The sequence below is a fragment of the Miscanthus floridulus genome, chromosome 8, assembly GCF_019320115.1.
Source record: "Miscanthus floridulus cultivar M001 chromosome 8, ASM1932011v1, whole genome shotgun sequence".
Lineage (NCBI taxonomy): Eukaryota > Viridiplantae > Streptophyta > Magnoliopsida > Poales > Poaceae > Miscanthus > Miscanthus floridulus.
The window spans coordinates 56527927-56553832 of NC_089587.1; the positions used below are offsets into that span (position 1 = coordinate 56527927).

General features: G+C 50.4%; 2 protein-coding genes and 1 long non-coding RNA gene across 7 annotated transcripts; 1 reads left to right on the forward strand and 2 right to left on the reverse strand.

Annotated features, from left to right (window-relative positions):
• Nucleotides 1-211: 211 nt before the first annotated feature.
• Nucleotides 212-3970, reverse strand: LOC136476435 (uncharacterized). Its single transcript, XM_066474256.1, has 3 exons — nucleotides 3607-3970; nucleotides 3385-3474; nucleotides 212-3150 (listed from the first exon to the last, which is right to left on the reverse strand). Exon 3 carries the CDS (start codon nucleotides 3023-3025, stop codon nucleotides 827-829), a length of 2199 nt encoding a protein of 732 aa, XP_066330353.1. The 5' UTR covers nucleotides 3026-3150; nucleotides 3385-3474; nucleotides 3607-3970; the 3' UTR covers nucleotides 212-826.
• A 2059-nt stretch (nucleotides 3971-6029) lies between these two features.
• On the forward strand, nucleotides 6030-16640 carry LOC136476437 (uncharacterized). 5 transcript variants are annotated; one of them, XR_010763579.1, is made up of 6 exons: nucleotides 6030-6119; nucleotides 6309-6351; nucleotides 7027-9038; nucleotides 15308-15477; nucleotides 15573-15740; nucleotides 16155-16634. It is a non-coding gene; the product is annotated as an uncharacterized lncRNA (long non-coding RNA). The 5 variants fall into 5 exon arrangements; XR_010763580.1 differs by having other exon boundaries at nucleotides 6033-6119; nucleotides 7515-9038; nucleotides 16155-16630; XR_010763582.1 differs by lacking the exon at nucleotides 6030-6119 and having other exon boundaries at nucleotides 6312-9038; nucleotides 15679-15740; nucleotides 16155-16640.
• On the reverse strand, nucleotides 11860-15283 carry LOC136476434 (uncharacterized). The gene has a single exon (XM_066474255.1). It carries the CDS (start codon nucleotides 14152-14154, stop codon nucleotides 11875-11877), a length of 2280 nt encoding a protein of 759 aa, XP_066330352.1. The 5' UTR covers nucleotides 14155-15283; the 3' UTR covers nucleotides 11860-11874.
• Nucleotides 16641-25906: the final 9266 nt, after the last annotated feature.

Here is a 25906-nt window from a genome sequence, read left to right on the forward strand (position 1 = left end):
CTGTACCGCCTGGGGAATCAATTCAACTCGCATCATACCGTGCAGTGAGTGCATATCTACTTGGATATTTGCAGGGGCAGCAACTCACAACCAAATGCACACAGGTATGAGTACAACACCACATGATACCAGGAGTACATTCTTGGATACAGCATGCGTCAGCACGAAAGATTTTCATCCTCGAATCAACCAATCGATCCAAGTAATTCGGGTACACAACCAAACAGTACACTGTCAAAGATAGAAGCATCCACTAGATAAAAAAGAAGCACTAGATTTTCCGATGTGGTTACCAGAGTTCAGAGTCTACAATTATCAGAGGTTCAACATCATGGCGATGGATGGATGAATTACTATAAGGCCGAAGGAAATACAACATCATCATAAGTAAAACAGGTACACAAATGCGGGGTACATGGGCAAGCCAAAGCCTAGCAGCTCTTTCCCTCGACTCAGACTTGCCTCCTGCATTACAGAGTGGCAACACAAACAAGTAAACACCTTCACCCTCCTCTCCTACCTCCCGTCGACTAACCTCCTCGCCAATGCCGTTTTGCGGCCTCCTCCCAATGGCCATTTAATCTACATGGCGTTTTGTGTAGTGATAAAATCAAATGTTAGAAATGCCTAATAGGAATTAAAACGGTCAGAAGTCCGTCACACAGGCTGCTTGCCCTGGCAGTATTGTCCAAGTCATCAGCCAAAAATAAGATGACGTAGTAGAGCTTTAGATACCATCATGTGCTGGCACATTGTCGTTAACCAAGTGGGACCTGATCATTCAGACATCCAGCTACCTATCTTCAGTGTTCAGAGTTGCCCCCTCCTATTTAGCAGTCTGTGCCACTGTGTCTTCCTTGAGCTCCGTGATAACCTTAAGAAGGTCCACTGGAGTTGCAGCAGGGTCCAGCTCATGGCAACCTTTTGGGGCATTGTTGCCTTCTTCACCGGTCAGAAGACGAGAAGGAACTCGATGCGAGAACCGGAACAGCTCTTCCTTCGGTATCCTCCTGACCTCCTTGGGATCCATGTGTCTGTGGAAGACAGCTTTGAATCCGGCAACCTTCAGCAATGGGATGACAGTCAACCCTTGCTCCTCAGTGAAATCATCAATAACTTCTACTATCTCATACTTGTATATCACATCATCAGGCGTAAGCTCATTCCAATCAGGCGACCAGTTACGGTACAAGGCCCATGTATCCCCTTTCTGGGGAACAATCCTGATGATGCCACGGGGACCTTTAGTCCAGCTCACTTTGTGTGAAAATATGTTCACCGTTTCGCTGACCTGATATCTCCCGACCCTGAAATCACCACAAGTCTTTTGGAAACCAGACGCAACCCAGTTTATAGGTGCCAGTTCAATATTTGACTTTGAGTTGAGAAAACTCATGCGGATCCGGAAAGGCCTCATTGAAAGAACTTTTTGAACCATTACATATAGGCGAGGCATGCCATCCTCGCTGTCATATGTAGCCCATACTTGATCACTATCAAAAGCCTTCTCCGTTCGATCTTTATCAAAATCATGGAAGTCAGGGTCTGGGACATCAATTGACACAGGTACACGGCGCTGCTCTGGATTCTTGTCATCAGTAGCAGGCACTTGGATTTCCGTGCTTCTTGAGTTACATAGCTTGACTCCCTTGCCAGGTTTGTCAGAGAGCACGCCATTGACCTTTATGTTGTTGTCACAAGGATATAGCTTTCCTTCAGATCCTCTTCTCTCTGCAAATCGTGAAGATGATGTGATGTTTAGCTCGTGCAATTTTTCACAGACAGCTGCCTTGGCTTTCTCAAGAAGTAGACTTCGTGTATCAATCTGGGTAATCTCACCCAGAATATTTGCTCTTCTCCCACTCACTGCAGATCTCAACCTTTCCACTGAAGTACCATTGACCCGTCCCACATCAGTGAAAACAGCAGTTGGTTCTGTGCTTGTAGCAACTGTTTCTTTGTTATCAGCACCATAATCCACAGTAGTGTAAGCATCATAGTTATGCCTTCTCCGTTTTGAGAAGCGACCGCGCCTTGAAGCAGTTTTCTCATGGACATATGTGTTGTGGCTTTCAGAATAGTTGTAGCTGTAGCTCTCATCATGCTTCCTTCTCTGTTTCTCCAACGCCTGTGTACTATAAGCATTAGTACCAGCTGCGGGCGTGGTCTTGGAGTACTGATTCCACTGGAAGCTTTGATTGTTGTAGGAATCATAAGTATTATCTTGCTGGTACCCCCCATGCCCTGTCCCAGGGATGCTAGAAGTCCTGCTTGCTGAGCCATATGAATGCTTGGTCGAATTGTGGTTCTGCTGTGGCTGCTGCTTGGTTGACCAGGAGAATGACGAACTGGTTCCGTTGCAAGGGAACCCAGTCTCCACTGCCAGGAATGCATGATGGCAATTTGGGCACAGCAGGTTATGATTAAGATAAATCCTTAAGTACTCATACTGCATCCGGCAGTGGTTGCAAGATGTCCAGAATGTATCAACCCCAACAGGACAAGTAGTAGCCTCAGCTGCGGCGGCAGCGGCAGCAGCTGCAGCAGCGGCATTCTTTCGAGCCCTCTTGTTTGCCTTCTTATCATAAGTATAGATGCCATTAGTTACATTGACAACAGAATGATTTCTTCTCTTCTCATCATAAACCACCTTCCTGCTAGTATCTGATAACACACTCCATGCCTCAGAGATCAGTTTGAAGGCCTCCTCAGCACCAACTGATTTATTCTTGTCTGGGTGCAGCAGCAGAGCTAGCTTCCTATACTGCTTCTTCACCTCCTCTTCATCTGCAAAGGCACCTAGAGACAATATCCGATACCAGTCACTCTCTCCATCAATCTTGGACTCAGATGCAAGATGAACTTCAAGCGTTGAGACCATCTGCAATATGCCTTCAAGTGTCGGGCAGAGATTCTGGGCCTTGAGTGCGTACTTCCGAGCACCCCTGATGTCACGGGCATGGAACTTGGTCTCAGCAACATTTTTGGCTTTCAGGGCCTCATCCATATTGTACTCCTCACTCATGTGCGCCTCTCGAGTCTGGACTCGATTGGCCAACAAACTAACTTGAGCGGGAGCAGCGAAGCCCAAGATCAAGAACTGGACAAGACTAAGTGTGCATCCAGATTAGAAATCCTCATTGCCTTGGCCTACATTTAAGTACATATACAGGTTAGAAATCTCAACGACAGCATCAAAATGAAAGAACACTATGACGTAGCAGGGCGGATCTAGTAGAGGGACATGGGTGTACACATGTGCACACCAATAATTTTCGAAAAAATAAGTTAGAAGCTACTAAGCATCGAATAGACATGTAGCTTGAGCTAGTTTGGGAACTCGGTTCCGCACAGCAAGCAGGGAGGAAAAGGGGGTGGGAATACCTGCTGGGCGCTCTTCGCCGGCGAAGAGATCAGCGAAGGCCTCGGCACCTGGTGTAGGCACCTAGAGATCAGCGAAGGCCAGGGGCGGATCTAGTAGAGGGACATGGACAATTTTCGCAAAAAGTTAGAAGTTACTCGGCATCGAATAGCCAAATAGCTTGAGGTAGTTTGGGAACTCGGTTTCGCACAGCAAACAGGGAAGACAAGGGGTGGGAATAATACCTGCTGGGCGCTCTTCGCCGGCGAAGAGATCGGCACCTGGTGTAGGGCGGCGGGGGGGGGTGCGAGCCCAACTACAGCTAGAACCCGATTTGGGAAGGGGGAGGCTCGATCTGGGCTGAGACTCGGTCGGCGGTGCGAATCAGCCGGCGGCGGCGGCGGCGGCGATCGGAGGAGAGGGATGCGACGAGGAGGAGAACGGGAAGGAGGCAAGTGGCGAAGGGTTGGGCAAACATACGTTTTTTGGAATTTTATTTTTACTGTGCACGTACACGGGAGCTCATACCGAAGGGCTTCATGAGATCCGATATGGAGCTGGGAAATTACGAGCGTGTTTGGATCTTCGTCCAGCCCTCGGCTCATCTTGCCCAGCTAGCCAGGATGTAACGTAGAAAGGCAAACACGTTGGTTTTCGAGCTAGTGTTTCTCGGTCTGAGCAAGCAGCGGGAGAGGGATTTTGGCTAGCCTGGATTGCGGCTGGGCAAGACAAAGCTGGCGTGACATCCAAACGTTTTGCCTTGCCCAGCTTCACGGCCCCGAGAAGCTCGCCAAACCAGGCGAGTCAAAACCCCTCTCGCGCAGAAGCAAGCAAACTTGCTTGCTCAGACCCCGAGGAACACTAGTTGAAAAAAGGAAACTCATTTGCCTTTCTACATCCTAGCTAGGCAAGGCGAGCTGAGTGCTGGCCGAAGATTCAAACACGCCCTACAGTGGAGAAAAATTTCCTATCAGCCATGGAAGAGAAGCCTATGCGGCCATGGAGAAAAAGTCAGTTCCTGTCAAGATGGTTCTAGAGTTCCATTAATGTTATTATTGAGATTTCGGCACACTTCCAGATCCTAACTTTTCAGCCAAACATCCTAGCTCCGCAAACTCCGAATCTGTCAAAAACGTATGCTAGCTCCTAGATCCACCAAATCTACGGGGTGCTCTGAAAACTCATGTTTCGTGGAGTTAGAAAATTACCCACTATGTCATCGGTTACACAGTCTAAGATACCGTTTCACTTCGTTCTTTTTCTTCCTCGCGAGAGGCTCGGCACTAGCTCCTCTATCCACCATGCATGGTCGACCTTCCCGTCACCGGCACCGGTCGCTTGGCCCCGCCTTGCCCATCCCGTCCCCAACACCCGCCGCCCGACCCCGCCCCGCAAGTCCTGTCTCCGACACCGGCCGCCTACCCAGGCTTGTGCCTACCCAGGCTTGTGCCGCATGGGAGGAAGAAGAAGATGTTTTTTTATTTTAGCCCCTATTTGTTTTAATAACTACATATGAGTCCATCTAAGAGTTGGATATCTACAAAATGGCTTGGTGGGAGCTCAACTCCATCGTAGAGCTGCTCCATGGCGAAGCACCTACTCTGGAGCTATGTTTTCAGAGTTGAGCTCTACCAAATAGGTCATTTGCCCATTAAAAACTGAAGGGTCATGCGTCTGTAAATCATAATAGTTTTTTTAAGAAAATCTGAATCGTATGTGTGGGGCTCCGTCACCTCGCTCCCTGGAGTCCACGTCGCACAGAAAACAGATCAAACCATCTATGTGTGGCTCCGTCACCGCGCTCCCCTAGAGTCCACGTTGCATCTAGCATTCGTTCTCATGTACCTATGTGCACGTGAGCGAACGAATTGAAAATAGTCTCTTAGGCCCTGTTCGGCTTACCTTATTTCCGGCTTATTCAGCTTCTTTTTTCCGCTAGAACAGTGTTTTCTCTCTTACAACATTTCAGTCAGAACAGTATTTTTCAGCCACTTTCAGTCATTTTTCATCGAGCCGAACGGGATCTTACCCTCACATTTCTTACCCACCTTAATTTTTATCCGTTAAATCTACTTTAGAATTTAGAATTATATCCAACGCATCCAAAACATCCACCCCGATCTAACGAGTGGTCCCGTTCGAAAACTTATCAAAAACTATTTACGTTGACAAGTTGTTTTCTCTACCGACGATTTGCCTCGGATTTTTTTCTCACCGTCCTCCAGCCCTACCCGCCCGCCATACCCACGCACCAATCCACCCCGCAGCAACCGCCTCCGTACCCACGCACCGATCAACCACGCGGCAACCGCCCGCCGTACCCACGCGCCGATCCACCGAAAACTTTCTCCCCTCCATCCCCATCTGTTTGCCTCCGTTGCCCCAAGGACGGCGGCGGCCCCTTGTCCCTGCCGCCGATCCCGCAGACGCCATCGCTGGACAAGGAGAAGCCGCCGCACCAGCAGCACCCGCAGCAGGCCTCCTCCCCCGGCGCCGCACCCTCTTCGCAGCCCCCGCGCCCCTGGAAGCCCTGCTCAGGAAGAGGGCCTTCTCCACCGCGCTCACCAGGGACGAGATCGCCGAGGACTTCGCCGCCATCCGCGGCAACCGCCCGCCACGCCGGCCCAAGAAGCGACCGCGAATTTTCGTCCGCCGTTGCTCAATCTTGTCTGGTTTCGCTGGTATTGGTTGATTGCAGATGCTGTACCCGGGGCTGTCTCTCGCCGACATTAATCTGGACTCATACAAGATCAACGAGGTAAGAAATCGCTTTTGTAAACGGTTGTAGTTCTTGGGCTGATTTTGTTGGTTTGCTCCCAAATTGCTTTCTTCAGACGTGTCTCGCCCTTGGAGGTAGAGGATTGAGGTGGAATTATGAGTAGAACCGTCACAGTCGTGCTATTGATGCTTATACATTGGTCTTCTCTGTGTTGCGTCTTTCTTGCAGGTAGACATCTTAGAGTCGTAGTGACAGAGCAGAAGCCAACAAGGTAAAAGTAAAACTGCTTCTGCTTGTGGTAGCGGCATTGGTTCAATCATGCTTATATTAAATCAAAGAGAGACAATTACTGTAAGTCTGTTAAAAGATAGCTTAGGGCTCACTGCTTAGATTGTTGCATTCCTAAAGAAAAAAAAAATGTGCAGGGCACATTAGCCCTTCTATATGCTGACCACCAATGCAATCTTTGATTGAATGATCACTAAGGAATACAAAACAATCTCTGAAATCACTCTAGCTAATGTGCCCTTCTATATGCTGACCACCAATGCAATCTTTGATTGAATGATCACTAAGGAATACAAAACAATCTCTGAAATCACTCTAGCTACTGAGGTTTCATTTCATCTTGCTGTCTTGTTTATGGCATGCCAATTGGGTTAACCTGCTAAAACGTCTTACTACTAGGTACCAATGGGTGACATTGATTGAATAACAGCTTAAAATGACAATGCAATTACTGTTCTATGAGTCAATAAGTTTCAAAATGATTTATCTTCCATATGTTGAGCATAATCCAGATAATATATTTGTAATTAATCACATATTGTGAAACTGTGGTTTCAGTTCAAAAAATATTTAACTGAGCAGTCAACATAAGAGAAGAGCATCCATGATCAGCACCCTTGGTGGTATAATCACAATTTCGAATTTAAAGTCTTCTGAGGGAATTGAATGGGTTGCTTAAGCTTCTTTGGACTGCATGCATTTTGGTATTCTGTCAGCACTTCCTTAATGAAACCTTCTGTCGCGTCCTCTTCCCCATATCCGCCCGATCTGCTCGTTCAGGTCGTTATCATCATAGATGGCATCCAGCCCTTCAGGTCGTTACCATCATAGATGGCATCCAGCCCTTCAGATCATTATCTTTTTTCTCTTCTTTGTTAGTCGATTTGACATGCTATTGGTTTATTTTATCCATTGTTGATTTTTTTATCTTTTTATATCCGTGCATGGCCAAATAGTTACCTGAAGCATTTTCCTGTTCCTTTTGTTATGAATCAATATGCAACGTGCTCTTTGGAAATCTATGGATTATTTCAAGCAAATGTACTTATCAAGCAGATTGCTGGTTAATTCTTATAATTGTAACGGTCCTTGTCTCGAATCAAATCGATGCATGGTCCGGCTGATTGAATAATATGGCCAATACAGGTTGTTTCAGCAGATGAAGATCCTATTCAAATAGATTGTGAGCATCCTGCGGTGGCAGAGCACAGGATTTTTGCAGGGCAGCTCCAAGAGCCCGCGCCAATGGGATCGCATGAGGTCGAGTTCAGTGGCAGCATCTGAAGGTCCTGTTTTCTACACTAACTAATACAATTTTGGTTTGCTTCATCATGTTTTATTTTTTGGAACAAGGACATACCCCATTATCTGCTATTGTCTTGGGTAGAAAAGCTTTATCTAATTATTGGCAAGGATCAGAAGGAGCTGCTCAAGAATGGTTTCCATTAATTTCTTTGGGCAACTGTAGCTTTATTCCAATCCCTTAATTATTGTGCTTGCTCCTATGATTGTGTGTGTGGGATGTCTGTTATTCGAGATTTTTGGATCTTTATTGCTCTGGTAAAAAAATTGTTTGGGCTCTTCACTGCAATATATGTTACTGGTTCATAAAACTTTGAACTCTTGTTATCTTTAGTTTTTTACTTATTCACTGCAATATATGCGCTTATTCTAAATCTTTGTGATTATGTTTTGCGGATTAAAAATTACTATTGTCATGTTAAGCATGTACATATGTTGATTAGCTCCTTGGACAATTAACATAGCATTTATGCCCTTTGGAAAGTAGTATTGGCCTGTAGAAGTGATACTTTGGTGTTCCTTTGGTTTCAGCTACATGTTTTTTTTGGAAGAATTGATTAATGGCATAAAGGTGGAAGGACAACTTGTATGTTTGGCTAACATTATAAGTAATAATAGGGATAATAATATGATCTGGTGCTACTGGGTTCTAAGAACTAAAAAATCTGAATAATTTCAGCTTCATATGGGAATCTAGAGCATGTGTAAATTACTGGACCCAACTACTTGTTCACATTCATCTCAACATTTATGTAATGCTGGATTTTTTAGTGAAACTCTGCCTCCATACCTCAAAGAAAATCACCGGATTGCATTGTCAAGCGGATTGCAGTCCGCTGATTCAACAAGAAGAGAGTGAGGAGTGAGTCTAGAGCTAAGGTCATTGACTGAGGAAATATGTGATGGACTTTACTACATGTATGAAGATGAACATGATATGGGGTAGGACAATGATGATCAAGAGTCGTAAAAAATGACATTACTGATGTTTATAATTTTTTTTCATAGACACGTGCGTGTCGCACGTGCATGGCAGTTATTCACGCGTCCTCTGAATTCTGCTTGTTAACTTCATCCTATAATTTCTTGCATGGATATAGGAGAAATTTTCTTGTGTAGATCCAGGAGAATAGCAACAGGACTCAGGGCACCAAGAATAGGAAAGAGCAGAGACCAGAACAACTATAAGAAATATTGTGATTTCAGAGTTCATTTGTTTATCACATTCTTTGGTCTCTTGCATCACTGATGATGTTATATACACTTCTTCTAGAACTACAAGATAGATGAAGGATGCACCAAAGAGGAGCCCGTTTGCCGGACTGGTACCCGAGGACCCCACTCCATGACATCGCATCAACCGTCAAGGTGGTGGACTATTTCCTTACTGTTTTATGCGTTCTTCTCTGAATTCCATGCACACCATTGCCATTTCTTCTAATGTCTAATTCCATTTTGTTGTATTTGGTGTCTATAATATGCTACAATGTTGCTGATAGGATTTCGGATCCTACCGGCGATTGGACGGAGGTTGTAAGGATGAGAGATCTAGAATCGAGGCTTAAACCGCGATGGATCACAGCGGGGCGCCGTGATCTCGCGAAGGGAGATGTGGCGGTGCTACAGTGCCGCGGTACTGTTCACGGGAGAGAGAAGGCGGCTAGGGTTTCTCCCGGCTCCCTGAGGAAGCCGGAAACAATAATATGTTTCTGCTTACCAAAATAGTCCCTGATCACAAGTATTTATCTCGTCTATTGAAATATGAAAATAACCCCCTGATTCTATAGAAATTATCTAGACTTAGCCACTAATACCCTTTCGCCGGCCATAATGCACGCCGGTCATAACATCTCTCCCCGCCTGCGCAAACAGCTCGTCCTCGAGCTGAAAGTCGGGGAAGTGAACACGGAAATCCTCCAAGGGCTCCCAAGTAGCGTCGTCGTCCGGAAGCCCACGCCACTTGATCAACACATGCCAGACTCCACGGCGCTGCTGCGCCCGTAACGCCCGAGCCGGCTCCGAAGACAGCCGGCCATCGACGGTCGGCGGCAGCGCGCCTGGCAGTGCTGGTGGCTCCCCCCGATGGCGCTTTAGGAGGCTCACATGAAAGACATTGTGGAGCCGCGCACCCTCAGGAAGCTCCAGACGGTACGCAACAGTGCCCACGCGTTCCAGGACCCGGAATGGCCCGGCGTAACGCGACCTGAGCTTATGCTTGGCGCGGGGGTCCAGCGACTGCGTAGTGCGGTGAAGTAGACGCAGCCAGACCCAATCGTCGACGGCGAACTCGATATCGCGGTGGCCAGCGTCGTAGTACCGCTTGGCGAGCTGCTGGGCCTGTAGTAGACGTTGACGAACCTCCGCGAGAATCTCGTCGCGGCCACGGAGGAGGGCATCAGCAACCTCCGTGCGCGCCGTCCCCGGCTGGTACGGCACCATGGGTGGTGGCGGTCGGCCGTAGACGACCTCGAACGGCGACGCGCGAAGGGCGGTGTGGAAGGAAGTATTATAACAATACTCCGCCCACGAGAGCCAGTCCACCCATGCGCGAGGACGATCACCTGTAACACATCGCAAGTACATAGCAATCACCTTGTTAACCACCTCGGACTGGCCGTCGGTCTGCGGGTGGAACGCCGTGCTGAGGCGCAGCTTGACGCCCGCCATCCGGAATAGATCACGCCAGACATGCCCGGTAAACACCGGACCCCGATCACTGACGATGGATGTGGGAAACCCGTGCAACCGGACGATGCCGTCGAAGAATGCCCGAGCGACGGAGGTGGCCGTATATGGGTGGCCCAGCACAATGAAATGCGCATACTTCGAGAGGCGATCCACCACCGTCAAGATGACCGACTTGCCGCCCACCTTGGGAAGGCCCTCGATGAAATCCATGGAGACGTCCGCCCACACTTGGGACGGCACCTCCAAGGGCTGCAGCAGCCCGGCAGGCCGTAGAGACTCTGTCTTGTTGCGCTGGCACACCTCACAGGACCGCACCCAGTCTTGCACCAGGGTGCGATCGCCGGGAACGAAGAAGTCGGAGCGAAGGCGATGGAGAGTCTTCTGGACGCCCTCGTGGCCAGCGGAGTGGGCCAGCGAGAGCACCTGGTGGCGCAGATCACCGTGGTCGGGCACGAAGATGCAGCGCCCGTGGAGAAGCAGCCCGGCGTCCGAGCGCCAGGGCGCCTGCAGCTCGCCGGCCGCCAACTGCTGTTGCAGCAGCTGCGCATCAGCCGCCGTCACAGTCGCGCGGCGGATGTCATCGATGAAAGCGAAGGAGGGGCCCGAGATGGCGCATGCACTGGCGCCCCCTTCCCCGCCCGAATCGGCCACTGACTCGGTGTCGCGGCGGGACAGGGCGTCAGCCACCGTGTTCAGCCGGCCAGGGCGGTATTCGACGGTGAAGTCGAACCCAAACAGCTTGCTGATCCATTGGTGCTGGGGTACTGGTCCAACAAAAACTTCAAACTGTAATGGTCATTGCGGATGAGAAAATGACGACCCCAGAGGTACGGCCGCCAGTGGCGCACCGCTTGCACCAAACCAATCAATTCGCGCTCATACGCCGCCAGCTTCAAGTGACGAGCCGCGAAGGGACGGCTGAAGAAAGCGAGGGGGCCGGCGCCCTGATGCAGGACGGCACCAAACCCCACGCCCGAAGCGTCGCAGTCCACCATGAACAACTGGTCGAAATCCGGCATTTGGAGGACCGGTCCGGTAGTGAGGGCTCGCTGGAGTGCCTGGAACGCCTCCGCCGCCTCAGCGTCCCACACAAACGTGTCTCGCCGCAAGAGACGCGTAAGCGGGGCAGCGATGAGGCCGAAGTCCCGGATGAATTTCCGGTAGTAGCCGGCGAGGCCCAGGAACCCCCGGAGGGCCCGGGCGCCACGCGGAGGGGGCCACGCCGCGACGGCAGCCACCTTGTCGGCGTCCATAGCGACGCCCGCCGCAGAGATGACGTGGCCAAGGTAGGCCACCGACGTCGCGCCGAAGGAGCACTTCGAGCGTCTGAGGTGCAGGCGGTGAGCACGCAGCGCGTTGAGGACGATGGCGATGTGCTGCAGATGCTCCGCCCACGATGAGCTGTAGATCAGAATGTCGTCAAAGAAGACGAGCACAAACCTTCGCAGGAGCGGTCGGAGGACGTCATTCATGAGGGCCTGGAATGTCGCCGGAGCATTGGAGAGGCCAAAGGGCATCACCAGGAACTCGTAGTGCCCGTGGTGGGTGCGGAACGCCGTCTTGGCGATGTCGTCCGGGTGCATGCGCACCTGGTGGTAGCCCGAGCGCAGATCGAGCTTAGTGAAGAATTGAGCCCCATGGAGCTCGTCAAGCAGCTCGTCCACCACCGGGATCGGGAACTTGTCCTTGGACGTCTTGGCGTTGAGGGCGCGATAGTCGATGCAGAAACGCCATGAATTGTCCGCCTTGCGGACCAGCAGCACCGGGGCTGAAAACGGCGCTCCAGCTCATCCTTCTGGAGGTGCGGGTACCGGTACGGGCGCACTGCCACAGGCGTCGTCCCCGGCAGGAGATGGATGCGGTGGTCGTATGAGCGGGGAGGCGGAAGGCCCTGAGGCTCGGCGAAGATGGCGGCGTGCTGCTGTAGGAGGCGGTCCAGCAGGGGCTGCTCGGAAACAGCCGCCGCTGCCGCAGTGGGCGCCTGCGACGCCGCGTCGGTGGCGCCACCCTCACCGCGCCAGAAGATGCGCTTGCCCTGGCGCCAGAACGATAGCGTCATCGCCTCGAAGTCCCACAGGAGAGGACCCAAGGTCTTTAGGAAGTCGACGCCGAGAATGAAGTCGAAGCACCCCAAGTCGAGGCCGACGCATGTGATGGCGAAGGACTGGGACCCGACGACGAGGGGTACGTTGCGCGCGATGCCCACACACGGAAGTCGATCTCCGTTGGCGACGGTTACGCGGAGCTGAGCACCCCCCGAGGCACAAAGACCCAGGCGGCGCATGGTGGCACTCTGAAGGTAGTTGTGGGTGGAGCCGGTGTCAAGAAGCGCTAGCAAGCGCACGCCCTTGATGGAGACCGGCAGCAGCATAGTGTTTGCCGTGCGGATGCCGGCCACCGCATGGAGGGACACCACCAAGGCGTTGGCTGCTGCAGGTTCGGCGGCCTGTTCCTCCTCCGCCGGATGAGGCTCATCAGCCGCCGCGTCGGCTGCCAGGAGGTCCTCATCAATGTAATCATCAGCCTCCAAGTAGAAGAGCCGCGGACACACATGGCCACGGACGTAGGGTTCGTCACAGTTGAAGCAAAGGCCCTGCCGGCGACGTTCAGCCACCTCCGCCGGGGAGAGATGACGGAAAGGGCGAGCGCCAGCCGCGGGCGCCTGCTGGGCGTTGGGCGCGGCCTGCGCGGCAGCCCTGGCCTGCCCGTGGCCTCCGCCAGGGGCGCGCGGCGGTGGCAGCAGCCCCTGCCGCTGCTGCGGCCGTGGTCCCCGGGGAGGGACCGGAGGAGCGACCGCCGCGGCGCGACGTTCAAATGCCCGGGCGAGGTACATAGCCGTCTGGAGATTCTGCGGATCGCGGAGCTCGACATCCACCTTGATGTGCTCAGGGAGACCACCCACGAACAACTCCGCCTTCTGAGGTTCGGAGATGTTCCGAGAGTGACAGAGTACCGCGTTGAAGCGCTGCGAGTACTCCTGAACCGTCGACAGGAAGGGCAGCCGCGCCAGCTCGGAGATACAAGTATTCCGCACGGCCAGCCCGAACTGGAGGTTGCACAGGGACCTGAAGCGATCCCACGGCGGCATGCCCTCATCTTGTTCCAAGGCGTAATACCATGTTTGTGCTGCGCCCTTAAGATGGTAGGACGCGAGCCACGTCCTGTCGGACGCCAAGGTGCGCTGCCCGCGAAAAAACTGCTCACACTGATTGAGCCAGTTCAGCGGGTCCTCAGAGCCGTCATATGTGGCGAACTCTAGCTTGTAGAACTTCGGCGGTAGCCGGTCGGACACGGCGTCAGCACCGGCCGCGGCCGCAGCTGCCGCTGCTGCGTCGGCCGAGGCAGACACCCCGGCGTCGGTCGCTGCCAGGGACGCCTCCGGGATGAGAGTGCCGTCCATGCCGCCGTAGAGGACGCCGGAGACCGACGGGGCAGCGTGGAACGCCGGCGCAGCTGTGCTGGCCGAGTATGGAAGGGACGGCTGCGGCGTCGTGGACGTATAGATCGGGGCCGACGTGGCCATCGCCCACGTCGGGATCGGGGACGGCGAGCGAGGGAATTGGATTTGGTGGATGGGAACAGATGACGTGCGGGGTGGGGGGTGGTGGGACGACGGCGGCGGCATGCCATACGGGTACGTGATTGCGAGGGTGGGCGTTGGCGCGGCCAGGGACGGGGGTGGCGGCGGCATGGGGAAAAGGTGCGGAAGCGGCGGCTGTGGTGGTGATCGCTGGGCGTGGAGGAGTTCCTGGAGGACGCCCCGCACCTCCTCCATGGAGGCCTGCATGGCCGCCATGTTCTGGCTCAGCCCGGCAATGGCCACCGAGGTCTGTTCCTAGGACAGGAGGACGACGGGAGCGCTCGCGCCCGCTGAGTGGGCGACGATCGCCCCAGAGGTCATGGGGACAGCGAGCGAGGTGGAGGGCGGCGGCGATGATGGGCGCGGCGGCGCGGACAGCGGAGGAAGCGAGGCCGAGGGCTGGGGACCTGACATCTCTGATACCAGGTTGATAGGATTTCGGATCCTACTGGCGATTGGACGGAGGTTGTAAGGATGAGAGATCTGGAATCGAGGCTTAAACCGCGATGGATCACGGCGGGGCGCCGTGATCTCGCGAAGGGAGATGTGGCGGCGCTACAGTGTCGCGGTACTGTTCATGGGAGAGAGAAGGCGGCTAGGGTTTCTCCCGGCTCCCTGAGGAAGCCGGAAACAATAATATGTTCCTGCTTACCAAAATAGTCCCTAATCACAAGTATTTATCTCGTCTATTGAAATATGAAAATAACCCCCTGATTCTATAGAAATTATCTAGACTTAGCCACTAATACCCTTTCGCCGGCCATAATGCACGCCGGTCATAACAGTTGCAATGTTTGAGTTGTCAATCACTGTATTCAAAATGCGATCAAGAAGATAGGTTATGAGTAGATTTGGTAATTGGTATATTCAGAATGTTAAGCCTTGTACATTGTTCTTCTATACTACAATAGGATCCAATTCTGTTAGCTACCTTGATGGCATAGAATGAGAAATATATACATGTCGATTTTATCATTAGTGCAGCAAGTCATAGCAAAAGATTCTAATAATTCAAAATAACATAGCAAGAATACTCTTACAAGACACTACCAACACTCTTTTATTCTGTCTTATTACTTGCATCTAGCCTAGGCATTACCAACACTCTATTATTCTGTCTTCCTTGCAACTAGCTATATTCAGTTTGGGTGCCTGACAATTTAAATGTGCTTAAGTTCACAAAAAGGTTCAGTAGTCAATAAGGCTTGTCTCATAGCTAACATCCTGCAAAAAAAAAAGATAAAAATAAGCAGTAGTGAGGGTAAAACAGCATACCCTTCTCAATAGGTATGCACTTTATTTCATCTCTTTTGGTAGCTATAGTCTGCTGGAGTGACTGATTTGCAACAACATAAAAAAAATTATGCAGCGCTTCGGCATTCTTCGTGACACAGACGCTATGGGGGCTGGCAAAGATGGCCGAACTGTAATAGCTTCAGTCCACCTGCCAAGCAATGAGGTTTTTGGCACTCTTTGACTGTCTACCTTCTATCAGGCGGCAAAACTGTCTACTTGGGAAAGGCCTCTAAATCTTGTGAGGTAATGATCTGAGATTGCCCATCTTGTTTTTATCGATGTTTCTGCTGCACCAATGGGGACATCTGGAACGACTGCTCTATTGTGCATGAGAGCAGTTCTTCGCCCAAGCTGGGAAAAGCTCTATTGTGCATGAAAGCAGTTCTTCGCCCAAGCTGCTTTCCCGTGCCTGCTGATCTGCGACCCATCGGATCATTTTCTTAGGTGCATAAATTTTGGACTTTGACATGGTGAATGCCACTCAGAAAGAGTCAATGAAGACAAGAGTGAGTTTCCAATTTTTTTCCCTAGCATGTTGGTACATGTCTTAATTGGATTTTGCACTTCTTTCACATGTGTAGTTTGAAAAAACTTCAGAGACAATTAGTAGGCTGATCAGCTACTACAAGTAGCAGAAAGTAGATGAGATCCATGTATCTGCATCGGAAGATATGGATACGGGGATACAACATTTTTCCAAAAAAAAGAAGAAAGAACTGATTGTAGTTTGCCTTATGTATGTGAACCAGTTGTCCTTCTGATTATAGAGGTTAGGCTATTGTTAGCACTACGCTTCTATATGTACCAGTGAAAATTCTTAATAGGGAGCTGTCAGCTTATATTGTTTTCTATTTGTTTGCACTATGCTTTTGTATATGAAAAATGTATATAAACACAATGTCTTTAATCATTGTTTTTAGTACTTGTGGATGTGGCGAGACGATGACCACCCTTAGGGGCAGTCCTGGACCTGCTTGATTGGAAATTTGTAATGGTGGCAAGGAGGATAGGGGATCGAGGGGGTGAAGAAACGTGCGATGCATTTTGGAGAAGAACAAGGAGGTTAATTTGCCTTACATAGGTGCTTCGGAGGGAAAGCATGGAAACTAGAAAAGTTAAAGCCCTTCTCGATGCACATTCACCGTTATTCTCATTTTTAAAGATTTGTGGTAGCAGGCTGATATAGATTTAATTAGGGTGATAGACTGATCTTAATATTTTATTATATAAAAATAAGAAAAGAAACTGAATGTAATGTTGGCTGAATGTATATTAACATTCCATGAATCCAGTGTTGACTAGAAAAGTTAAAGCCCTTCTCGATGCACATTCACCGTTATTCTCATTTTTAAAGATTTGTGGTAGCAGGCTGATATAGATTTAATTAGGGTGATAGACTGATCTTAATATTTTATTATATAAAAATAAGAAAAGGAACAGAATGTAATGTTGGCTGAATGTATATTAACATTCCATGAATCCAGTGTTAATAATTCGAAATTATTTAGGTTCAAATTTTAATCTAATATAATTACAGGGTACATTTTGTCATAAACTCTAGGAGGTTGAATTTGTAATCTTTGTAGTATGTTTTACCTTTGTAAAATGTATCAGTGATGAACTCAGCACTTCTATTAAAGAAAAAACTTTTTAAAAAAACTTTTTTTTAGACATGTGCGTGTTGCACGTGCATTTCCACTAGTACTTATATAAAAGCCAGCATGTACTTGCCAGAGCCAACTGTTAAATATTTAATTATTTTATGACACACTTTAATCCAAAAATAAGATAATACGTACAACATGACATTAAGCCCTGTCGTGTACTGTGCCTGTGTGTGCTTCAATCTCCTCTTCCCATTGGTCTGTTCAGCCTGCTAGGTGTTGCCGTAGTCGATGTTTCTTCACAGCGGATGATTTGCTGTTGTCGTTCGCAGCTGCTCGCACAGATCCTTCGCCGCCGATGTTGCTTCGAGCTCCCCCCTCATGCACATGCTGCTGAGGGCGTGTTGAGCCTCCTCACTTGCGGATACTTTGCCGCGTCGTTTTCTCGGTGGATGCTTTGTCACCACGGCTTCATTTTCTACGTTGGTAGCCTTGCGTTGATGTATTTTCATTTGCAGGTCCAGTTTGTCAGGCTTGTGGTGGAGGGTCTCTCCCTACCGTCTTTCTTTCTATATTGTTGTTGTTTAGGTTCTAACCACTTTCTCTGTGGTTGTGTAACCTATGGGTTCTTCCATAGTTGCGTTGTGTAAGCTGTTCTTTCGGCTCTCTTCTTATTGAAATACGCGTGAAGTCGTGTTCTCGAAAAAAAAACCAATCCATTCATCACATATACAGATCTATTACGGAACAAGGTAATATCTGATCCTACCAAGAGATGAGCATGAGCAATCTATCCATCCTGCTCTTTGCACGCATCGATCTTAGCTGTACACCTTGGAGGGAGCCTCAAAGGAGGCTAAACAATGCGATAAGAGACGTTGTCAAAAAAGAGATTTTGAAACTCTTACAGCAGGCATAATCTACCTTGTTCACAAAAAAGTGAGTGGGCTAGCCCCGTGTAATTTGTGCCTACCATGGGAGGCATGACGATCCTTACGCTCGAGATTCGTCGAGGCTAGCACAGGACACTCAAATGTGGGATGGCTCTAATGTATTCTTAGCAGGCCCCACATACTCCCTTCATCCCTAAATAACTGTCGCTACGGTATTCGTGTCGATCAAATTTTTTTAAGTTTGACTAAATTTATAAAAAATATTACAATATTTTTTAATCTCCAAATAAGTTTATTATAAAAAAAAATTTAACGATCTATCTAATGATATTAATTATGTACTACAAATATTAATATTTTCTTGTATATATTTGGTTAAAGTTGAAAAGGTTTGATTTATCGGGAAGCCAGAACGACAAAGGAAGTACAAAGGCACGCATGAGGTAATTTGCTTGCGTACAAGTATGTGATATACTAGTCATATATGCGTGTACATGGCACTTTATCAGGGGCTATTTATATAAAATAAAAATTACAATAATTGTGTGATCCATGCTTGTAGCACTTTGATGGTACAATTATTTATTGGACTCGTAAAATTGGGTTAAATGCAAGATATTGGGCTCGTAAAATTGGGTTAAGTCTCGGCCACGACGAGCCTCCTACTATAGTGCAGGGCCGCCGCAGCGGCACTCGCCTTCGGCACACACATTTTCACGCCCGGCGCGCGCTCGTCCACCACTCAACCTGAGGCCCGGCCTCCTCCGGTCCGGTATTAAGTATAAAGGCAGAGTAGTCTCTCATGGCGGGGGAGATGAGATCCATCAGAACACCACCGCCGCCAAGCCGCTGCTCACACACGCACTCGCATGTCGCATCTCGCCGCCACACTGCTTTCACAAATCGCGCACACTACAGCAGCACGCCGCCGCCGCCGCCGTCGCTGGACACGTACAGTTCCGCATGCACCGAGCTAGGAGGGTTGACGTCGCTCGCCGCCGGAGATCAACCATCATGGCTGCATCGAAGGGTGAGACTCCCCATTTGTGGGTTCTTTTATTTTGCTAGGTGTCTTGCTGCACGTCGACTTGGGCGACTGAAGGTCTCACTCTCACCATGGCATAGTTCTTGCAGCCGTAGAGGAAGAGCTGGCTGTGATAGCCTGATAGGTGCATGCATGCAGGTATGGGGGAGGGGAAAGCAAGTTGTAGTGTCGATTTAGATGCGGAGGAGGCTGGAAGCAGGCTGAAGATCGAGTATGTGTGCAGTGCAGATTAGTTGGTGTACTAGTGGAGTTCGATAGAGGTGAAGAAGGGGTTCCTGTAGAGGTGTTAGTCTGAGTTCAGAAGCCAAGTCAAATTAAGAAGTAGCAGTTTAGGAAAGGGCAAATCAAGGCAAGGCAGTAGTAGAGTGCAATTTATGTTGATGTTGAGAGGGTCTGATTGAAGGAGCGCGTGCAAAGAAGTAGGCATATATATAGTTTAGACAGCAATACCATGAGTGAGGAGATTGCGATCCCAAACAAGTGTCAAGACTAGTGGAGATTTCATTTCTTACTTCCTTAGTAGAATTAGATTCAGCAAGGAGAAAGGGAGTCTGAACTTTGATGGCAAGTGAAAGGATCAAGATGCCCAAGAGGGGGGGTGAATTGGGCTAATTCGAAATTCTCTTGCAATAAACAAATCCTACGGATAGCCCAATTAACCCCTTGTGCCTAGAAAGGTGTTTCTATTAAACTAATGCACAACGAACTCACAACCTATATTTCAACCTTACTCTAGCAAGCAATTCTATGGATGTAAAACAAGTATTGAATTGCTCAAAGTAAATACTCAAAGTAGGTGCTCAAAGTAAATAGGGAGAGAAAGGAACGCGGCGATGTTTTGCCGAGGTATCGAAGAGTCGCCACTCTCCACTAGTCCTCGTTGGAGCACCCGCGCAAGGGTGTAGCTCCCCCTTGATCCGCGCAAGGATCAAGTGCTCTTTACGGGTTGATTCTTCGACACTCCGTCGCGGCGAATCACCCAAAGCCGCTCACAACTTGAGTTGGGTCACCCACAAGCTCCGCCGGGTGAACACCAAACTCCCAATCACCACCAAGCCGTCTAGGTGATGGCGATCACCAAGAGTAACAAGCACGAACTCTCACTTGACCACGCGAAGCCTAATGAGACGATGGATGCACACTTTGCTACTCTTGATTTGCTAGTGAGGCTACTCTCTTGGATTCTCAAATCACAAACACCTCACTAGGACCTTGCTCTTCTTGGCACTCACAAACGTGTTTCTCAGCTGTTGGAATGAGCAAAAGTCACTCCACTCACGAGTGGAGCTTCTATTTATAAGGCAGCCTGAAAAACTATCCGTTATGAGCTTCTGCGGGGTGACCGGACGCTCCGGTCGTGATGACCGGACGCTCCGGTCAGTTCTACCCGCGAACCAGTATTTAAAGAGTCGACCGGACGCTGGAAGGGTCCGGTCAGCACTGACCGGACGCGTCCGGTCGCATAAAACCCTTACTGGAACCTTACTGGACTCGACCGGACGCTGAACCCTCAGGGTCCGGTCGCACTGACCGGACGCGTCCGGTCACACTTTTCCAAGTCTGGACCCTTACTGGAGTCGACCGGACGCTAGCTCTCAGCGTCCGGTCACACGACCCTCCAGCGTCCGGTCACAACAGACTTAACCACCTCAGTCAAACGTACTGACCGGACCCTGCGGCCAGCGTCCGGTCGCACCGGAGCCAGCGTCCGGTCAGTGTTTGACCCTCCATTCACTTTCAACTTTCGAACATATGTGAATGAAGTTTGCTCCAAAGGATCTTAGGCATTCATAGGAGCTACCTAGAGCTAGTTTTAACAAGTGTGCACCACACCTAACTCACTAGACTCAACTAGGTCAAGCTACCCGTTCATACCCCCCTTCATAGTACGGCCAAAGGAAAAACAAAGTCCTAAACTACTCTAAGTGTCTCTCCAACTCCAATCGACACTTAGAACTAGTCATCCTTAACCTTGTCGTACATCCTTTGAAAACCGAAACGATTTCCATCGTAGGGGCATGACAACCTCGATTGCCCAATCGATCTCCATTACCATGACCTAACTTAATTGCCTCTGCAAAACACACGTTAGTCATAGTAATCTTGTATTGACATTAATCACCGAAATCCAACTAGGGGCCTAGATGCTTTCAATCTCCCCCTTTTTGGTGATTGATGACAATACCACCTCGAGTATGTTATGGAGTGAGGTTTTTGACGGGCTTGGTTCATATAAGCTTTTGTCAATAAGAACAAAGAGTTAGTCAAGCTTATATGACCCAAGCCAACACAATGTACTCAAAGGATATGAATTAAGCATGAGTACAAATAACAAAGCTCATTTGCTTCGAAGTATAAACGCGGAAGCAAACGCAAATGAGCATAATCACAAGTGATATGACATATAGAAAAGCGAAGTAGAAATCACACATGTCAAATATCACAACCACGTAGATAGCACTATCACATATATATAATAGTATGCATGAAAGTAAACACACGAATGCATAAGTAATAGTGTATCACACAAATAAAACTCCAAATGTATATAAAAAGCTAATACTAGATAACTAGCTCCCCCTAAAACTCGCTCCCCCTAAGTCTACATACTCAAACCCTCTCCCCCTTTGGCGTCAAACACCAAAACCTAAGGGTCGGACGGCGGGGCTGCAGCGGACGAGTCGGGCGCTGAAGTACGTGGAGCAAGATGGAACTGGGCGCCATCATCATCAGATCCTGAGCTCTGAACTGACTGACCCTCTGAAGCAGGAAGTGTCGCTGAAGCGGTCTGGGTCTGAGCTGGGGCTGGTGCTGCCTGTGACGCTGCAAGTAAGTCTGTCGTAGGATCTGACGAGGCGACAGACGAGGGGAGCCTCTGAGTGGTCATGATAGCTGGAGCTGCTGTAGACGGACCGGCAGTATGCATGTGAGGCGGAGTAGGCATGCCGGTCAACTCGCTGAATGATGCTCCAAGACTCCTGGAGACTGACGACTCAGGCACGAACAGCGAGGAAGACTGCTCTGGTGTAAAGCCCGTCTGAAAGGGCGTGAACTGCGGGGCAACACCCGGTGAGGCTAACCACTGGGACACCTGTACTGGAGGTGACGTGAACTGAACTGGAGGCTGTCCCTGACTCTGAAGCCCGATGGGCTGTACTGCTGGAGTCGTCGAAGTGGTAGGAGGCTGTGCAAGCTGGGGCGAAGGCTGTGGCATTGGGACCCCAATAGCTGTCACTACATGCTGCATGAATCCCATGAGCTGCTGCTGCATTAGTAGCTGCTGGTGCTGAAGGAGCTGCTGCTGCCGCTGGAACTCGTCCTGACGAGCCTGAAACTGTGCGAAGTTGGCAGCTGTCTCCTGTGCCTGTCGTGTCTGATCCTGCTGCATCCGCTCAAGAATAGCAATGAGAGCGGGGTCTGTCTGTGGAGCAGGTGGAGCAGAACTGGAGCTACCGGCCTCTGCATCGTGTCTGCGTGGAGGCATCTGAGGTATAGGCTGGTAGTCGTCGTCGGAGCTATCACTGTACTCGCTCACCTCCTGCTGTGCCTCTAGCTCCGCCTCCTCAGTGGCTGCAATCCCTCTGATGATCTCATCCTGCTGAGCTGCAGACTCTGGCACGTCGGGGCGACGGCTAGGCTGACTGGGTGCCTGAGGAGTGGCGTGTCTGATCCGCTGTGACAGGTTGTAAGCTGGGAACTCTGTGGTGGCACCTGTATACTCATCCATCATGCCAGGGGGCTTATCCATCACTACTCTGCGAATAAGGAAGGTGATCCAGTGAGCATAGGGAAGCTGCCTGCGACCCTTGAATCCCTCAGCTATAGTATCCTCCATCTCAGAAAGAAGGAGGTCCCAGATGTCAAACACTGTCATCTGCATGATGGCATTGAGAAGCCAGAGCTGTAAGCGAGTCAGGCCCTCCCTGTATCCCAACCTGGGAAGCAGTGTCCTCCTGATGATGGCCTCTAGTATCCTCGCTGTAGGAGTCAAGTCACTGGGGTTCCTGCTCGACCCCTCACCAAACGGCTCCTTGAAGCAATGCCGCACTAAGTCTGTAGGGGGCACCAACCCTCCATGGGGACGCCTGGGAGGTCCCTGCTGTCCATAGCAAACCTCATGCATCTTTATGGGTTGCTCCTGTAGTCTCAGTATCTCCCTGGCTCTGCCACTAGTCACTCTATGGTCTTTGCCGTTGAAGGCAAAGTGAATGAATCTGTGATGAGGATCAACATAGAGCGAGGCATAAAACTGACGGACCCAAGATGGTACATATATCCCCGTCCGTCCAATCAGATCTGACAGTCCTGGCAAATATGACAAGTATTGCCGAATGCCCTCTCCGGCTGCTGCCACAATGGACTCTATCTGACAAACCCTCTGTGATCTGAACACTGCCCCACTGTTAAGATATGCATTGTAGAAATCCTCATGCAGTGGCGTGTAGAACCCCTCAGCTGCTCTCTCATCCCTCCTCGGAGGAAACCAGATCTCGAACTCAACAAACCGCAGCTGCTGAACCTGCCTGGCTGTAGCGGCCCTCAAGTCGAGGTGTACCACTGGAGGCGGACCCTCTGGTCTGGGCGGGGGACGTGAACCCCTGCGCCGTGTAACTGGCCTCGGTGGAACTGTAGCACTGGTACGACTCGAGCGGCGTAGCTGAGGTGCCGGCTCGGTCTCCTGACTCTCCTGAGTCTCCTGGGCTGGCTGAGGCTCTGCTGGTGGGGGCTGCTGCTGTGCTGACGGACCCTCCTCAATGGCAACCCGTCGTCCTGCCAACGTGGCAGTCCCAGCTGGACTACCATGACGACGCTCAGCCTCCTCAATCGCAGCTCTGAGTGCGGGTGAAACTGGCTGATCTGCAATAACAACTCCGCTGCGGGTACCACCTCTCTCTGCACGCTCTGCGGCCTCTGCAACAGCTGCTGCTCTCGCTGTCTCGGCGTCGGGGTACTTGCGCTTCTTGGATGTTACTTGCTTGGTTGACTTGCCCTTGGATCCGGCTGGCTGACGAGGCGGGGGCCTCCGATCATCATCGCCTGGGCCACCACCAACATTCTTGGTGCGAGCCATCTGAGCTGACAAGATGGTGAACTGCCGCTGATGAAGATCAACTGTTAATACTGCTGCTTTCGAGGCTTGGCCTCGATCCTTACTCGCGAGCTTGGCTCCGAGTTTGCTGCCAACTGCCAGACGAAACACAACGGAACCGACTCGCTGACGAAACGCGAACCGAGAAGAGGTAAGTTGTCACGCGGGGGATCTCAGAACCGGGCTAGGGTTATGTCAAATGCCCAACCAGTGGGAGGATCGGGCAAGAGCGGCGAAGATTGGCAGCCTCGGCACCGATGGGGCAGCGAGCTTGGGTGCGAGGTGACCGGCGAGGTGCTGAGCAGAGGCAAGGCAGGGCCGGAGCTCGGCGGCGCTTGGCTGCGATGGGCAGATGGTGGCGCGGGACAGCGGCGCGGGGCTCGGTGGCGCGGGACAGCGGCGCGGGGCTCGGTGGCGCGGGACAGCGGCGCGGGGCTCGGTGGCGCGCTAGGCCGGGGCACGACGGCGCGGCGAGTCTGCGACGGTGGCTCGGGCTAGGGCACGGCTGCGCGGGCGCGAGGTACGGCGGCGACTTGGCGAGGCAGCGGCGGCGACTTGGCGAGGCAGCGGCGGTGCGTGCGCGAGATAGAGCGCGAGGAGGTGGCGGCGCTGCTTGGTGGCGCGTGGGCTAGGGTACGGCGGCGGCTCGGGCTGAGGTCAAAGAAGAAAAGGAGATCCGGATTTATAACCCCCAACACGTGACAGAGAAGGAAACGGGAAAAGAGTCCTTAAGACGCGCGAGATCCACTGACCGGACGCTCCGGTGGTAGCGACCGGACGCTACCACCCAGCGTCCGGTCGATTCCAGAGAGGTCCAAATCCTCTGGAATCGCGACCGGACGCGTCCGGTGGTCCTTGACCGGACGCAGGCAGGGTCCGGTCAGTACAACTTTGTCATCCTCCGATCGACCGGACGCTGAGCCCTTTCTGACCGGACGCACAGACGCAGCGTCCGGTCACTCCTTCAACAGCAGTTCACCTCCTGTGAACTGACCGGACGCTGGACAGTAGCGTCCGGTGCAGCGTCCGGTGCACCTTTTTCAGCAATTCTTTAACATACCTTCGCGCTACCTGTTCCCAATCAAGTCCCAACTTGAATAAGATCCAAATAAACACCAATTGGGACTGATGTGAGTGACCTCTCTCAAACCCTCATATTTTTCAAAATATTTTGCCTTAGGCTATAATTCTTTTTAAGAAAGTAGGCAACAAGAGGGCAAATGGAACAAAAATGACAAAACAACATTCATGCATATGTAATGCTTGTAAGTAAATCTAGTTGCTTGTCAAGTTTGATCCAAGGTTAAGCTTCTTCACACGCTTTTCGGCGGTTATCTTAACCATGTTAGACAAGCCCTATATGCATTGCCACAAATTAAACATGTTGTATTTTACAATGAATGCAAGGGACAACACAAGCTCAATTTTTTGTGAAGTTACTAAAATCAAGTACATTGAGCTCGTTCCGCAATCTACAAAATGTAGCTTCATCTAGCGGTTTAGTGAAGATATCCGCTAATTGATCTTCGGATCTTACACCTTCTAGTGATATATCATTTTTAGCTACATGATCTCTTAGAAAGTGATGGCGGATATCTATATGCTTGGTGCGAGAGTGTTGAACCGGATTATTTGCAAGTTTTACCGCACTTTCATTGTCGCACAAAAGAGGTACTTTCTCTAGAACTACTCCATAGTCTAGTAAAGTTTGTTTCATGTATAATATTTGTGCACAACAAGCACCCGCGGCAATGTATTCCGCTTCGGCGGTGGACAAAGCCACACTATTTTGTTTCTTGGAGGACCAAGACACAAGAGATCTACCAAGCAAATGGCACCCTCCGGATGTGCTCTTTCTATCAACTTTGCATCCGGCGTAGTCCGAATCGGAATAGCCAATTAATTCAAATAAAGCTCCTTTGGGATACCAAAGGCCAATGCTTGGTGTGTGCTTAAGATACCTAAGGATTCTTTTTACGGCAATTAAATGTGTTTCCTTAGGACTAGCTTGAAATCTAGCACACATACACACACTAAACAT

Coding starts and splice junctions, on each gene's coding strand:
- LOC136476434 (XM_066474255.1), bottom strand. CDS start 14,154: ATGGCGGCCATGCAGGCCTCCATGGAGGAGGTGCGGGGCGTCCTCCAG.
- LOC136476435 (XM_066474256.1), bottom strand. CDS start 3,025: ATGAGTGAGGAGTACAATATGGATGAGGCCCTGAAAGCCAAAAATGTT.